At 35.2% G+C, this 13576-nt stretch overlaps 1 protein-coding gene across 6 annotated transcripts in view; it reads right to left on the bottom strand.

Moving 5' to 3' along the window:
• Positions 1 to 13576, bottom strand: part of JMJD1C (jumonji domain containing 1C) — a 325530-nt gene that overhangs the window by 25711 nt on the left and 286243 nt on the right. For all 6 annotated transcript variants that reach the window (XM_041746944.1, XM_041746940.1, XM_041746942.1 and 3 more), the window contains 5 exons: positions 12486 to 12658; positions 10022 to 12231; positions 4815 to 5016; positions 1991 to 2205; positions 863 to 1015 (listed from right to left, as the gene is read on the bottom strand). In XM_041746944.1, coding sequence (XP_041602878.1) covers positions 863 to 1015; positions 1991 to 2205; positions 4815 to 5016; positions 10022 to 12231; positions 12486 to 12658 — 2953 coding nt within the window. The remainder of the gene's footprint in view (positions 1 to 862; positions 1016 to 1990; positions 2206 to 4814; positions 5017 to 10021; positions 12232 to 12485; positions 12659 to 13576) is intronic.

The raw sequence follows: 13576 nt of genomic DNA, 5'->3' as shown, positions 1-13576 counted from the left end.
AGAACCAAGAGATAAATGACACTGGGGGAAGCATATTCTTGAACACTTTGATTTGAACTTTATGGTTTTAAGGACAGAGAACAAACCGAGGGTTCACAGAGGGCAATGGGCGGTGAGTAATAAGAAGGCACTTGTGATGAGCACTGGTTGTACTAAGTAATGAACCACTGAATTCTACTCCTGAAACGAATATTTGGCTAGACCATTAACTGTATGTTAACTAACTAGAATTTAAATTAAAATTTGAAAAAAAAAAACTTTATGGACTAATTATTTAGAAAAATCAGTTCATACAAGTATTCAATTGTGGCTCACGTGCATGACCATGTAATTCATAGGTTCTAGAATGGACTTCAGGTTCCTACACACTGGAATCTGAAAGAAGCAAAACCTATCCTAAATTGGGCTACAATAAAAAAAAATACCTGCTTGAGGGTGACCCTGGGTGGCTTAGTTAAGTGTCTCTGACTCTTGATTTCGGCTCAGATCATGATTTCAGGGTCATGGGATTGAGCCCCATGTCATACTCCGTGCTCAGTAGGGAGTCTGCTTCAGGATTCTCTCTCTCCCTCTATCCCTACGCCCACCTCACTCACTCTCTCTCTAAAATAAATAAATCTTTGCACAACTACCTGCTTGAAATGAGAGGGTGGATCTTACTAGAGGATAAAAAGATGTAGATGCAGTTTTTATTCTAGAAAATCTGGCCATTAATAAACTTCATAAAACTTCTTTAATGTAATATATTCAAAATAAAGGAAAGTAGGGAAAGAAAACCTCACACACACATAATTTTCCAGATGACTGATCCTATAGAAAAGGAACATTATAAAAATTTCAATTTACACAGTTATAAACCAACCTCTAGAACTCTTTCTTTCCTTTGCCTTGTAACAATCTAAGCAGACCACAAATCCACATTTTTGGCAGACCCAATGAATGTTAAACAATGTTGCTTCACATGCATCACACATTTCCCGGACTCCTCTCACTGCTCTCTTCCAGGCAATTTTGGCTGAAATAGAGAAAAATAAAAATTTAAAGGCAAACATGTTCTTTTCCACACAATTTTTGCTGAAATACACAAGAACAAAAATTTAAAGGCAAACCAAGACTTTAAAGGATATATTAACTAAAGATCAACAGATTTCTTGAATTAGTAATTCTTTTCAGAAGTTTTACATCTAATGGAATTTTTTCAACTTTAGTACTTTGAAGATTTTTGATTGAATAATTCTCTGTTGTGAGGGACTATTTGCTGCAATGTAGAATAGAATGCTTAGTGGCATCTGTGACCTCCACCCATTAGATGCTAGTACACTATCAGCCACCTCCAACTTATGCAACCAACTTATGCAACTTATGCAATAATTATGCAACCAAAAATGTCTCCAGTCATTGTTAAACATCCCTTGAGAGACAAATCATTGATTTAAGAGAAAGGGAGGATAAGAAGCTAAGATTTAGAGAATTCGTGTTAGATGCTTTACATATGTAGATATAATTTACTTTCTAAACAAAGATGTGAGACAGTTATTCCCATTTTATAGCCATACAGTTAAAAGGAGTAAAGCTGGGATTCAAATATAAATCTAACTGAAGGTTGTGATGAACCACAGTACATTAAAAACTTAAATTGGCATAGACGGTATCTTTCTCTGGCAAATGCTGTTATTTCTCCATTTCGTATCTGAAATATCCTTTTCATGCTAACTATATGTCATGATGGCAGAAACAGCATAATGCTATTGTGATTTCATGAATTGTTAATCCACATTCATTATAACCTCAGTTGGAAAATATGTTACCTTAAGTATATGTAAGCACATTTAAAACAGTGCCATCAAAATAAAATATCAATGAAACTAGGTAAAATTAGGAACGTAGCCCATTAAATATCCTTGAAAGAGAAATTCTTTTCTTTTTTGAAAGAGAAATTCTTAAAATGAAATTTGTACAGTTGTATGTTCTAAGTATTTAACTTCCTTACCATCCTTTTTCACCCAGGACAAAGCTGTTTTTTCAGACGTTACTAACTGACAGAATTTATCACCTATGATATCCAAGATGTATTTTGAAGTTTCTACATCTAGTTCATCATCTTCATAATTTTCATGTGTCCATAAGCTCATGGCTTCATCATCATACTGGTCAGGAGAAGAGAAACCATCTATTCTGACCACTCCATTTTTACTAAATGACAATCTGAAATTTTAAAACATAAGAGGATTAGATACCTAGCCAGAAGTCCAGTTTTATAAAGTTATAATTTTTATATTATAAACATACAAATTATATTTATGTTAAAAAATAAGAAAATAGGGTAGGTCTTTCACACACACACACACACACACATACATTTTAATTATTAATTAAATTTAACAAACTTAAATGACTCCCATAGTGTTACACAAATGGCAATGATAAGCAGCACCACTTTTAGGTTATTTCAAGAAATAAGATTTCTTTCTATCACTTTTAACTACATTGTTAATTTAATCAAATGAAAACTATATCCAAGTGTCTGACAAGGACAAGAATTAAAATGTGGGCCAAATGCTGCCTAGAGTAATGTTGTTATTTTATATATAACTTAAATCAGGAACCTTGAGAATGCCCTAAATGGAGGTGTGTGGATGGCTCAGTCAGTTGGACATCTGACTCTTGATTTCAGCTCAGGTGACGATCTCAGGGTCATGAGCTCAAGCCCCACATTGGGCTCTATGCTGGGAGTAGAGTCTGTTTAAGATTCTCTCTCTTTCTCTGCCTCTTCCTCCGAACTCCTTTCCCTCAATCAATCAATCAATCAATGGAAAAGAAAATTCCTTAAATCACTTTAAGATATTTACTGGATTAAAAAAATGCCAAGTCCAGTTTCATTAATTTAAACAACACTTTAGGGCAGCCCTGGTGGTGGCTCAGCAGTTTAGCGCCACCTTTAGCCCCGGGCCTGATACTGGAGACCAGGGACCGAGTCCCACGTTGGGCTTCCTGCATGGAGCCTGCTTCTCCCTCTGCCTGTGTCTCTGCCTCTCTCTCTCCCTGTGTCTCTCATGAATAAATAAAATCTTAAAACAAAACAAAACAAAACAAAACAACACTTTATTTATGATTTAGAGGAACAAGGATGAAACTCCCAAAAGTTTATTAGGAACCCCATTATGTATGCTTAGTTCCTCTTAGCTTCTAACATCCAATTCATGTAACTACTAAATTCAGAAAAGTTAAAGGTAAATAGAAAGCAAAACTGCCACTCTTCCCCTGGTTAGTGGTTATTCTTCAGTTATTATAGTACTTACTCTTTTTACTCTCAATCAGGGAATATTGGCAGTTCATTATAATTCATTCTCTATTTTTCAAATGGACAACACCAAGAATGTTCCTTTTACTACCTCCTTATCTCATATTTTTATTATCTAAACCTTTCCTTCTTTTTTAACCAGATTTCTCCCTTTGTTATAATCCAACATCTTATTTCAGCTTTGTGTTATTATCTCTACCTGAATATATATTTCCTTCCTTTTTCTTCAAAAGGGGGGGAGCAGAGGGAGAGATAGACTCTTAAGCAGACTCCACACCCAGCAAGGACTGACATGGGACTCCATCTCACCATCCAAGATCATTACTGAGCTGAAATCAAGAGTCTGACACTTAACTGACGGACACCGCAACCAACTTTCATTTTGATGTTTTTTTTTTCAGCTTTTCTGCAATTCCAGGTGTATTACCTTTTACAACTATTCTTTAAATTTGTCTGTCCTTTGGAGATTGTTGGCTAGAAAGACCATGAAGTAAAAATATGAAATAGAACCTGTTCTTGTTCCTACCAATGCATTTCTTGGGGTTTCTATTGGGCCACCAGCAGAGGTATATTTGCCAGAGCAAAGGGTCTCCTAACTTCTTAGGAAGATGATGGTGATGATTAGGAAAATAACAAGTTAACATTTATACACCATTCATATGTGCTTGGTATTAAACGAAGGACTTTGTATACTCTGTCATTTAATCATGAAATCTTTGCGGTATGTACCACTATTATCAGCATTATGCAAGGAGACAGGCTTAGCTGTAACCCTACTATAGTTAACAAAGTCATACAGGAACCAAGAGAATGAGCTAAAACTCAGGAATAACTGATTCTACAATCTGAGACATTAACTGTTGGTCTCTACTGGCTGGATCACCCAGCTATTCATTTTGTTGAACTCTTATAAGTCCATATATGCTTTTGGTATTGAAGAATTATCTAGTAATATTATTATTAAGAGTAGTATGTAGGATAATAACAACTACAAGTTGTTTTTATACTTACTACAAAACCTGTAAAATATGACATGCTACTGACATTCTTTTTCTCATAACTTATATTTTTATAGCTCCATATTTAACAAAAATATGAGTAGTTCAATGTAAAGCAATGACTTTAGTTTAATGCCTAGATTCTTTACCCTGATTTATAGACTACTTGTATTGCTAGCTAACACACAGATATAAATACAACACTACTTTGGTCAAAGTATATAAACTTTTAAAAATTCCTTAAATCAAACAAACTACTGTTTCCTATTATTTTCTAGAAGAAAAATAACATTTTCTGAATAAGGATGAATTCTCTCAGAAGAGAAAGGCCATTTGAATACAAGTAACAATATGATTATGAAATTTACCACAAAAAAGTTTAATATTCTTTATGTTTCAGAAACAGGGAAGTTCAAAGGACTCATTCCCACCTCTACGAAGGACCCTCAGAATGAGAGTATAATTTCCAATATCCAGTAAACATATTTTTCCCCCAATTACATATTTTCACTTACCGTCTAAAGTAGTAAAATCTACAGAACACTGGTGAATGAGCTGGTTCTTCTCCTTTTTTACTCCGAATAAGTCTACACTCCCGGCACTTTTGCAAATTAGGCCCTATCTCACAGCAGGAGTCATCCTGTAAAAAGGATTCCCCAGTTTGCTTCAGCTTCTTGACTTTACGCCAATCTTTTAATACTGAACGAGGGATGCCAGCTGTAAAACCAGTAAGAAATTATTAGCAAGATTACAACATTTTAAAAAAGTACATAAACTTCTTGCAATAAAATTCAAGACAAGTACACAATTGTCACAATATATTAAGATTATAAAAGAGAAGTAAAGACAAAGACATAGGTCCTCATTAATAACAGAAAGTCCACAACAGCATTTCTATAATCTTATGTCAGTACACTGGAAATGTAGAGCTGAGTAAATCTTTTGCTGACTGAATCTTTATATATTGCTACAAATACAGCCCTTTTACACAGGAATTTGGTTTATGTAGGAGAAAGTTCTTTCAAGATCCACAGGAAGAACCTGAAGACCAAAAGTTAATACTTTTAGAAACTACAGGTTAATCAAACATACTTGTATAGTTTTGAAATATTTAACCTGACTCTCCACAGTAAGTGTGGCTCATTATGACAAGTTAAATAGTAGTTCTGTAACACCAATATTTGAGAGAAGAGGGACTAAGCTCTTTCTCTTAGTATCTCTCCCTTAGTAGGATGCCCTCCATTTAATTCAACATACTGATGGAACACTCAGTATGTTTTTTTTTTTTAAAGATTTTATTTATTTATTCATAGACACACACAGAGAGAGGCAGAGACACAGCAGGCTCCACGCAGGGAGCCCAACGTGGGACTCGATCCCAGGTCTCCAGGATCACACCCCAGGCTGTGGGCAGTGCCAAACCGTTGCGCCACCGGGGCTGCCCCAGTATGTTTTAGAAAATAAAAGGGTTTAAAGAAAATTAAAAAGCCAGTATTAAATTCACTTTTTGATGGTAGAAAGAAAAGCACCAGAGAAATCTAAAGAAAAAACAATCCCTCAAATGACTAATATTTGACGAAGAGAAATTATTTACTTATACTCTACATGTCATTGCTCCATCATACTTATTAACTTGAACTTAATTATTGTCATGGGCTCAAGTAATCAATCACACATCTACAGAGCAGATTAAAAAATTAAAAGCATGTTTATTTAAAAACAACCTATGTTGGGACAAAGAAATATCAAACTCTTAAATGTATACTTACAATATGTCTGTATGTCAGGTATGAGATGTACATAGTTTGCTATTTCTGTCACGTTAAAAGATATTTCCTGTGTTTTCTAATCACTCAGATGTGGAAAAGAGGCAGTACAGCCATTCTCCTGAGACTATATACTTCTTGCAGAAACATGTAGCAGACCTCTTGAGCTCCCACTATCACTTATAGTGGTACTGTGCTGATACTGAAAGCAGCACAATGACACCAAGATAACATATCTCAACATAGGAAGAATTGTGTATAAACTCCGGGATGGCCCATTTAAAATCTGCTTCCAGTTATTAAGCACTTTTAGAACTGCTGCCTGGGTTCTTTACAAAAATGACATGTTCCCTCCTCTTCTATTTCTGACTTAGGGCAAGCTATTTGGCTTAATCCACTAAAAAAAGACATATGACATGCACACAAACCACTTAGGGAATAAACAGTTTCCAGAAGCCTTGTACAAAGGGTTTGTTATCTCCTCCGCTGCATATAAGACAGAATTCCACTATGGAAAGTATAAAAAACTCAGAGCTTTTAAAAGTCAGAATGAACAACAAAAATGGCATAGTGCTCATAAATTTTATCTTGGCACACGTCCAACCATTTATTTATTTTTTTATTTATTAAATTTAGAATAAACTAAAGTTCAATCTATTTCTATTTTGACTAGAAAACAACTACCAACCAATATGCTTTTACATTCTAGGTAATGGAACAATTTAAAGATTATGGATAACCATACCACTGTGAACCATTTAAACAGTATTATAATAAAGAAACAGATATTGCAAAGCAAATCTCAATTCTGTGACACAAAACAGACACTTAGAGCTGTTTTTAGATTTAAATGCATGAATGAATTACAAAGACATGAAGGCCCAGGTCATATAGACAGTTTTTGATATTTTAATTTTTGCTTCTAAATTAGGCTATACAAAAAATAAATAAATAAATAAATAAATAAATAAATAAATAAATAAATAAGGCTATACACAATGGTACTTAACACCTTTTATGGATATTACTATAATAGAATTTGTACAACAAAATATCTTTCAATTATATATGTCTAATTTATTGGCAATATCTAAAATCTAAAACTTTGAGAATAAGATATTCAGTCAACAAAAAAATACCTAGTACTCTCCTTTTACCATTAGAATATTTTCAATCTTAGCTCTCAATTTATTAGCAAATCCTCAAACAGCTGCTCTAACCAACAGAAAATTAGGGAGGAAGAAAACAGGAAACAAATACGTACTATACCCTTTAATCTCTGATATGCCATCACCTGTAAAAATATTTTTTGAGATACAGAAATTAACTGATTATAGTAAAGCCACTGGTTTTATCACAGGACTTACATTTAAATTTGATGGGCAATTTCAGTTTATAAAATAATGTAAGAAATTAGTCATGGAAAAACAGCTAACTTTTAATTATCATTATGAAAAGGCAGCAGATATGAAGACATTCCAAAATAGATAAAATCTACTGTACCTGGCTTTATTTTTTTTAAAGATTTATTTATTTATTCATGAGAGACACACAGAGAAAGGCAGAGACATAGGCAGAGGGAGAAGCAGGCTCCCACAGGGAGCCCGATGTGGGACTGGATCCTGGATCCTAGGATCACGCCCTGAGCCAAAGGCAGATGCTCAACCAGGTGTCCCTGTACCTGGCTTTAGAATGTATTAAGAAACACAAGTTTCTTTACAGGCATTAATTGTGTATAATTAATACATGGATAGCAGTGAATGTAATCACATTATATTCTCTAAATACAGACTTAGTTCACTCCTTTTGACTATGAGTGATGACAACTCCAATGACCATTAAAAAGATAAACGTATTTAATCCTCAAGGCAGATAGATAATCCACTCAAGTTTGGAAGTCAGATTCATGAACTCTCAATTTAGAGAACTTTTCTAGATAGCGCGAACAAAGGCTAGACAACTGTGCCCATAATTAACAGATAGCAATTAATAGTCACTTTTTATTATTTTGGACTTGAGTAGATGGGACTTAGAATACCCTCTCTCTGGGGTTAACTGTCAGTTACTAAGGTTTGACTAGGTATTATGAATTAGAGGAAAGTGATGATTCCAGTCTCTTTGTCTTTGAACTCTTACTTGGGAACATGTACATTCAGTCTCAAAACGAAATAGAATATGTACTTTGTTAAGAGTTCATTTTACAAATTTAACTTCACAAGAGCTTCCTAAGTGTTAAAATCTGGAAAATTCCTATCTCTCTCTCTCTCTCTCTCTTTTTTTAAGATTTTATTTATTCATGAGAGACACACAGAGAGAGAAACAGAGACACAGGCAGAGGGAGAAGCAGGCTCCACGCAGGGAGCCCGATGTGGGACTCGATCCCAGGACTCCAGAATTACACAGTGGGCCGAAGGCAGGTGCTAAACTGCTGAGCCACCCAGGGATCCCCTATCTGTTTTCTATAAATTTAACTCAACTATATGTATACTCAACACCAAAAGAAATATGTGAAACAGAAAAGAAACAATTATTGACCACACTAAGCCTCTTAAGAATTTACTGGGGAAGTGGAACATATGAGAAAGAAAAAAACAACACTGTACAATATCCAATACTCAAATAAATGGCATGTATCCTGTATCCTCCTGATGTCAATCTCCCTCTTTCTTCTGACTATATTTGCATTTCAGTCTGTCAGCCTCTGTCTCTAGCTGAGCTTGTTTTCCTAGGTCTTTCACTTTCTGGCTGTCCTTTTCTATGAACCCATCCTCCTGTTTTTCTCTCCTTCACTTTGCCTCTGGTTTCTACACAGGCACATAAAAAAACCTCATTCAGTGAAAAGGCCCAAATAAGAGCCTTCAAGCATCCAAATGCTTGTGAAAGTACTTCTTGAATGTCCACATTGTCAGATATTTCATATATTGTGTGTGCATGAATACACAGATATAGTGAAACTATTAAGTGCTTTCTGCATTATACAACATACGTGGAAATAAATAAGCAAACTGAGAAAAACGATTTCTAGAGTAAAAACACAAACACTTTATAGTAAATACCATTGGCAAGTAACAAATGAAATGTAAATATTACTAGTTTTGAAACTTTTACTTATGAAAATCCTTGAGTATAGAAATGAGCACACAAAACCACAATCTCCTGCTTTTAACCTTTACCCATTGTTAAGAATGTCCTGAGTAACAATATTAATTAAATAGAAGGTAATTTCAATAAGCTTTCATTTTGTTACCAGATGAGAGAAGGATAAGAAATAGGCCACTCACATCCACACTAATCGAAGCAACTTTCATCTAAAAATGTGACTTAAAGGAAGTATATATGTGAATAGAATTTCTTTTACAACTATATCATGGTAAAGGTGAATACCTTATTATTAGAAATCCTCTTTTGAAATGTGTGGGAAATATCAGAAAGGGAGACAGAACATAGAGACTCCTAACTCTGGGAAACGAACTAGGGGTGGTGAAAGGGGAGGAGGGCGGGGGGATGGGGTGAATGGGTGACGGGCACTGAGGGGGGCACCTGAGGGGATGAGCACTGGGTGTTATTCTGTATGTTGGCAAAGTGAACACCAATGAAAAATAAATTTATTATATATAAAAAAAAGAAATCCTCTTTTGGTATGATAGCTTTAACTGCATTTCGACAGTTCTTAGAAATGGTCAAAATCTGAGTAACTGGTAAGTAACATATTGGGTTTTTGTCAGTATGAGTGTAGGTAAGACATTATTTCTACAAGTCTCTTAGAAATGGGAAGAGAGGTCTTATTTGCTTTTATAGTTTACCTGGGAAATGCAGAAATGAGGTCAGTGAGCACATACATTATATGCTAGGGCTAGATGCATCTTTTGAGCTCACTAATCTTTTGAGAAAGACACCATTATTTTAAGTACAGCCCATTTTACCTGATAGAAAAAAAAAGTAATCAACTTACTTACCACTATTACTGTTGCTCTGTAATTTCAATTTACTTTTTTCTTTGGCACTCCTGCTGAGAACCCCATTGGGTTTTAAATCTTCTTCTACTTCACCTTTTCTCTTCTGCAAATCATTCTGCTTCTTTTTGTAAGTTGGCTTAGGTTGCCTCTTAGTCCTTTGCTCTGACTTGCTTTCACTTTCATCTGAGTCTCCACTTTCAGAGCCAGATTCATAAGTCCTTTTGGCTTTTCTCCTACTGACTTTATCATCTTTTACATATTTATCAACTATAATCTTACTATCTACACTATTTTGTATATCATTAGATGTTGAGGCTATTAAATTGACAGAACATGGCTTAATAATTTCTGCTACAGAATTCCCTGAATTTTCCATTTTATTAGTATTTTTATCTTCCTCTGAGTGTCTAGTAAGCCAGGCCTTTTTCAGCTTAGTATGGTAGTTAGGTTGAGTTGTCTGGGATGCTTGCCCATTTCCTACAGAGTTTGCTTTGTTTATTGTATTACAGACTACAGTGCTATCCAAGAGAAGGGAGGTTGAAGATGTCTGATTTTTCACAGCATTAGGCTCAGTCTCACTGACATTACTACTTTTATACTGAGCTGCAGCCAATGCTGCCTTGTGCTTTTTTAAATGGATAAAATCAGTTGTGCCTGAGAACCCAGGGCTGGGCTGAACAGCACTTCCTGTCTGACTACTGGCTGGTGTAACTGGAGCTGTGGTGCTGACCCTGCATTCTTGCATTTGAGCCACTGAATGACTGACGCTTTTTGAAGAGGTACATTCTAAGGATTTAGAGGCCAAAATGGTATTTGATAAAGAGTAAATTATTTCTGAACCACCCCAGCTGGAAACACTAGTGGTAGTGGCAGCAGATGTGAATACATCCGTTTTGGTATTACACACTGTATTTACAGCAGACATGACTGAACTGGGAACACTGCCCTGTGAGACAGCCTGGACACTTTTTTCAGATTTTATGTGAGCACTATCTGAATTCACACTTGGCAGAATGATTCTTCCAGTCTCTCCAGCTTCTGCTGGTTTGAGGCAATCTGTTTGATTTGCCCCAGTTGAAGATCTTTCACTAACTCGATCTTTGGAAGCTAACTGCATTGCTGGCACGCTCTCAAGTTTTGTACTAGATGGTGGACGTACAATGACAGATGCCATAGCAGCCTGTGACTTTCCACTGCTTTTCTCCACATGCCATTCAGCTTTTTCTTTGCTGAGGTTATTATTAGATTTCCACATTTCTGACAAACTCTGTTCAGAAGAACTCTTAAAATTTGCCTGAGAGTCTTTTGGCTCTGGAATTAGAGTTGGAGGCTTTTGTGATTCTTGAACTTTCCCACCAGCATTTACAGGCATCACTGGGGTTAGAGTTGGAGGGGAAAGACTACTATAGTTGCCTTCCTTTCTTTCCAAGCTGTGATGGATTGGTGGATGAAATACTGGTGCTCTATGTAAAGCAGGCATGCTCCGGAGTGCATTTGTAGAAGAAACTGTCAAATGGGTAGGACTCCTACAATCATTTCTGAAGGTTGTTACTGAGTGAGAAGCAATCTGATGGGGAAGATGTTCTGGAATCTTTCCTGCTAAACCTTCACTTTCTGGTTGGTGTTTAATTAAAGGTGGAGGCTTTGAAAGAGACGATATAAATGAAGTCAGAGTTTGAGGATTAGCTGCTGCAGCAACAGTATTACTCTGTTTTTCAGTGTAAATATTTGAAACCTCTTTGGATGGATATGACCTTGGTGGTTCGTTGACCACACTATTAGACAATGTAGTGAAATAGTTACTTTGGGGCAAACTCTGAGGCACAGAGTGCTTCATTTTATAAAGATCTGATACTGAGCATTCTATGTCTTTGTCTTGTTTGATGATGACATGGCTTTTAGGGCTAGAAGATGACAATGCTACTTTGGAATAATTGTCCCTCTCACCCTCAAGCCCCTTGATTTTAGTTGTAAAGGGAGCAACATCAATACTTTCTTGAAGGATTCGACGATGTTCCTCCTTATATTTGTGTAATCTCTCTCCAGTCTCCTGGGGTTGTCTCTGTAATTGATTCAATACAGGATCCACAAAATGTCTATGCAATAGACCATCTTTTCCAGTCTGTGATCTATTTAGATCCAGGTCATTTTTTGCTGATGTGGATGCAACAGAACGTAATGGTTCTATAAAAGCTTTCCTCTCCAATTCTCTGTGAAGAAAATACACATAAAAGTTTCTGTAACAGCTTTTTCTTGCATGATATGAAGATAGCATCTATGCAATATTATGAAAGTAAAACATGACTTTGCATTTATTTTAATACTCGAGTAAATTAGAAGATATATCAAAATGGAAAGAATAGTGCTTATTCAAAGTCTACTTTTAAGATGTTTATTAACTTGTCTAAAAAGAAAAACTAGAGAAGACAAGGTATCTGTAAGTTTTAAGCATTAGTGAACTTACTCTTTATGGTGATCTATTAAACTTTTTGTCAATGGTGGACTGGAATGTGCTGTAATTTTAAGAGACCGATGAGGCTCTGCACTGGAAGGTCTGACAGGAATGTGACTAAGTAATCCAATACCATCTGCTGAGGTCACAGGGGTAGGTTGATGTAACCAAGGACTGGGAGAATTCTATTTAACAAAATATATATATATATATATATCAGACGTTAGTAACTAGAAAAAGCTAAACACAGTATCATGGTAGGACTTTAATGTATATTTATGAAATGCAACTTTTTCTAAGTGCATCTTACGAGAAATTTTCAGACAAATAAGTAACATGATTATATGGATTTTTCCATATGATGTAGAAAATCAATCAGCATCAAAATAGTAATTTCCAAAAATTTATTATTTATTTTACCAAATTTAGAACTTGAAATCACTGCCTTTAAGTTATAAATGTACAGAATACCTAGTTCATCAGATTTCCAGTCATTCTAAAACCAAAAAACATATATATATTGCTAATACAAAAATCAGAATTTGTTATTCCTAAAGTACATGTCAGAAACAGAAATACCAAGTTCATGTGCCAATTTTTGTTGTCAAAAATAACAAACTTTTTCAATGTAACAATTTACTTAGAATAGACAGAAGATTGTATTTTCAAAGCCCACTTGTACTCCATTTCACTGTTGGACTATTAAACTTGGGAAGTGTGGAAATGCAACAAAATAGGCTGCCTTCTCATATAGAATATTTGGTGACATTGATCTCTTTGCTGATATTTAAAACTCTCTAATTACATGCTTAAGGACTGTTTCTACACTATGACACTGACATTCTCTCAGAACTTACTTTGTAGAGTTACATTTTGTTGAGATACTGGGAAAATATAATCAATCCCTTTTTGGTTTAAACAAAGAGAAAATTTTACATCTCAAGATGATAATGCAAAAGCAATGATATATCACACCAAAAACATGCTGCTGTGAAATTAAAAATTTCCATTATAAATTTTTAGATTAAAAATATATTTTATAGACTAAATCTCACACTAGAGGAAAACACACAGACACAGACACACACACACACACAAACACA

Source organism: Vulpes lagopus, chromosome 3, assembly GCF_018345385.1.
Source record: "Vulpes lagopus strain Blue_001 chromosome 3, ASM1834538v1, whole genome shotgun sequence".
In the NCBI taxonomy this organism is placed as follows: Eukaryota; Metazoa; Chordata; class Mammalia; order Carnivora; family Canidae; genus Vulpes; species Vulpes lagopus.
Note: the sequence above shows the minus strand (reverse complement) of the source record. Positions and strands in the feature narration are given on the sequence as shown.